The following is a 3,579-nucleotide window of genomic DNA, read 5'->3' as shown; positions in this document are numbered from 1 at the left end:
TCAGCTAAAAAACATGAGAATAACCAATTACACATTTGCACCAAGCCATGTAGGCTATAACTTACGAACTAACTGTCTTGACTTTCCTTGACCAATCCCGGTCCATCTATATCCACTGTACACATGTATCTTTGTGTATCACTTGTTGTTTTTGCAAGTGCTGTAACTAGCTTCCTATAGCCATTAGCGGCCAGTAATGGAATCAATCCTCAACCCCAACTTCTCTCAATCTCACTACTTACTTAACCACAATTCCAATCAGCAGCATCCTTATCTTGGTTTTTCTCTTAAAGGTATATTCTGTTTCCTTTTTCTTTGAACTGCCTTTTTATAATTACTGCTACTTCGTAACCCTTGCTAGCTAATAAATGTGATTTTTAAAGATTAAAAACAAACAAACAAGTTAGTTAATCAAATAAGATAAAATAAAACATTAATTCTGTTTTAGTATTTTTTTTTATTATGATAATATATGGAAATTTTAAACCTTATTGTGAATAAAATTACAAACTCAATGAGTCCAGGGACTATTTATGCTAGATAATGTTGTGAATATATCATGACATAAAACATATGAAATCAGCAGACAGTGAAACTTTTATCCGAAGTTCTTGAACATAGGTTAACATTTGATGTCGAGATTCCAGAAGTCAAAATACCTTCGGACTACAAAAATCACCAAAGGGAATTTTTATTTTGTAACAGCAACAATGGCTAATGGGTAATTACATGTTCTCTTGGGTACACTGTATTTACAAGTTTTAACATCACCATCATTCAATTAGTAGTTTAAGTAAAATGCTTCAAGGTTCAACAGTGACACAGCCGGCAATTTTGACCCATTTACTTATGAGTGATGTATATCATAATTCCCGAAACCGCCTTTCTACCCTCATGTAGATATGACTCTATAGTCTCGACCATCTTACCTCTCCATACCCCAACCTTTGATGGGATTATGTATCGTTGTCGTTTTGGTTGATATATATTATATATATATATATATATCGTAATTGGGATAGATTAGATTAAGAAGGTTAACTTAAATTGAAACGGGTTAAACAGGTGAAAAATGTGTTTTAGAAGCATATCTTATTAAAAAATAAGATTTTTATTTAATTATATTCGTTTCCATATTTGGCTATTTATTTACTTTAACTGAAATTTTATAAACAAAATATAATATGTGAGTCAAGCTGACCCTACCCATTTTAACTTGTATTATAAAATTGTTCACTCTGAATCATTGACTAACCTGCTTAACCCACCCGTTTTGCCACATCTAGTTTGAACCTCAAGATAAACTTGTTTGAGACGGAATATCCTATGGTATCTTGCATACTGTGAACGCGCCACTAAGAAATAATCTTTTGATGCAGCTTGATAAAATTTGGCAGACATTGCAGATGGACCGCTCTATTTTAGGTACCAATGTCCCGTATTTAGCTTCAGATCTGATGGAATTAGAAGAGCAAGACTTGTCCTAAGGAATTCTGAGAGTAGACAATCAATAAATAGTGATGATAATGTGAAACCCCGATCATCAGAAGGTAAAAGTTATAACAGAGAAGAGATACTTGCCCTGTTCAGAAGAATACAGTCTTCAATATGGCGAGAATCTACTGCTTCCAGAGGGAAAACACATGGTCCAACTGCTGAATCCGTTTTAGAAGTTCTGCGCCTATCAAGGGAGAAAATGAAAGGTAATGCACTTTACATCAAGTTCAATATAGTTAGTTTTCAATAACCGATCAATGAAACATACGGTGGAACCTAATTGCACATTGTCAACATATTGTTTGTGCTTACCAGCTAATTAACATGTGTTTGTGCTAAATATGCATTTTTTTTACATTAAATGGTTATAACATTGCATTTATGGTTAGCCATTGCATAGATAATGCCTTACTAACAAAAAAGAAAAGGGGTGGGGTGGGGTGAGGGAGTTCTAATAAGAGCCCTCACACATGTTAGTATGCGTTGAATGAACTTCATGGTTTCATAACTATCATGATGTATGCATTACTTCAATCTGAAAATATCCTTTCCGCATGAATCTTAATGCATATTTTTGGGTTTTTCATTAATTGGAGTACATTACATGCATACTAATGTGCCCCTAGGGCACAAGTTAGAAAAATCCAAAAATAGATTACTTAAAATAGTATGATGTTCCATTAAATAGGCTTCATAGATTTTATGAACACATAAGTATGCTAAATATATGAACTATTTTGGTTTAATATATAGTTTATCTAGTACTGCATAGTAAATAACGAAAGAAGCTCTTGTTCTAGAGTCAACATGACCCAATCCTGAAATGGCCCGTTCGTGTCACTGAACTCAGCTCTCGCCTGTTAGCACTTAGCACCTTTAGAACATAGTTCGTTCTTTGACTTGAACCTACTTGGCTATTTCCATGCTGCTATTTTAATTGAATTTTGTTCTATAGGGAAGATCTCAAACCTTGAAGGGGGCACGGGATCCAGTGAAAAGAAGAGGGAACAGAAGAAAGATAAAGATCAGATGTTACATCAACCTCTAGAAAAGATAAGTCGTCCGGCTTCAAATTTTGTGAAGAGATCACCAATCCCATCTACGTATGCTGAAAGAGTAGTAGATGAAGTGCAAAGTGCCAGATATGAAAAAGAACTAGAAATGATGAAACTTGCTGCACTTAAAGATTTAGCAAAATCTAGAGGGGTTAAAGGCTATTCAAAACTGAAGAAAGGCGGGCTCATCAATTTGCTAAAAACCTTATGAATGGCTTGAGAAACAGTACGTTATAAGGCTTTTTGATTCAAGATTTTTGCCAAGTATTCTTGCTTCTATTATCACTTGGTTTTATGATAGATTTCATCTGTGTTTGATTTATACTACAACAAATATGTAAAATTCGTAAAGCTCTATGAGTTGCATAAATTTCATAATTATTTGTTTGAGTATAAAGTTATTGCATTGTGATATATGTTTTATATAATTAACATTATTAAATCGACCAAAATGAGGATTCATTTAAATTGTTAAACTAGAAAAATTCGAGAAATCAACCATCGAAATTCAAAAGGAATTGAAGATAAAATGAATGGAAAGTGGAGGTATATGAAAGACCAAAGTCACGACAAACAATGTTGTATTTATTAACATTTTTAGTGAGTGTGAACAAATTAAAAATTTTGTTACGTTTTTTTGTGTGTAAAAATAAGTAGAAATAAAAGTGTGTATAAATTTTCCCACACTAAAAAGGGTATAGAACTAAAAGTTCACACTTTTTAGTGTGAAATTTCATAATTATTTGTAACATCTCATTTGTCTACGCTAACTTTTTAGTTACCGTGGACTAATATGGTGTTACAAAATAATTATGAAAGTTCACACTAAAAAGTGTGAACTTTTAGTTCTACACACTTTTATTTCTACATAATTTTACACACATAAAAGCGCGACAAAATTTTTAATTTGTTCACGCTAACTAAAAGTGTGAAAGAAATGCAACATTGTTTGTAGTGTCGTTATTTCATCATCAAAGAACCAAGGTAATGCTGTTTTTGGAGCCGATATTTTAGAATGTGCATTAAA

At 32.8% G+C, this 3,579-nt stretch overlaps 1 protein-coding gene across 2 annotated transcripts; it reads left to right on the top strand.

Annotated features, from left to right (window-relative positions):
• Positions 1–105: 105 nt before the first annotated feature.
• On the top strand, positions 106–3,004 carry LOC122580957. Of its 2 annotated transcripts, none has more exons than XM_043753106.1 (3): positions 106–293; positions 1,407–1,703; positions 2,453–3,004. In XM_043753106.1, the coding sequence occupies exons 1-3, from the start codon at positions 197–199 to the stop codon at positions 2,761–2,763; spliced, it is 705 nt and encodes a 234-aa protein (XP_043609041.1). In that variant the 5' UTR covers positions 106–196; the 3' UTR covers positions 2,764–3,004. The 2 variants fall into 2 exon arrangements, with proteins under 2 accessions (XP_043609041.1, XP_043609040.1); XM_043753105.1 differs by having other exon boundaries at positions 1,398–1,703.
• The last annotated feature ends 575 nt before the right edge of the window (positions 3,005–3,579 follow it).

The sequence above is a fragment of the Erigeron canadensis genome, chromosome 9 (assembly GCF_010389155.1).
Source record: "Erigeron canadensis isolate Cc75 chromosome 9, C_canadensis_v1, whole genome shotgun sequence".
Classification (NCBI taxonomy): Eukaryota; Viridiplantae; Streptophyta; class Magnoliopsida; order Asterales; family Asteraceae; genus Erigeron; species Erigeron canadensis.
The sequence above is the reverse complement of the archived record's forward strand: the minus strand, read 5'-3'. Positions and strand labels throughout refer to the sequence as shown.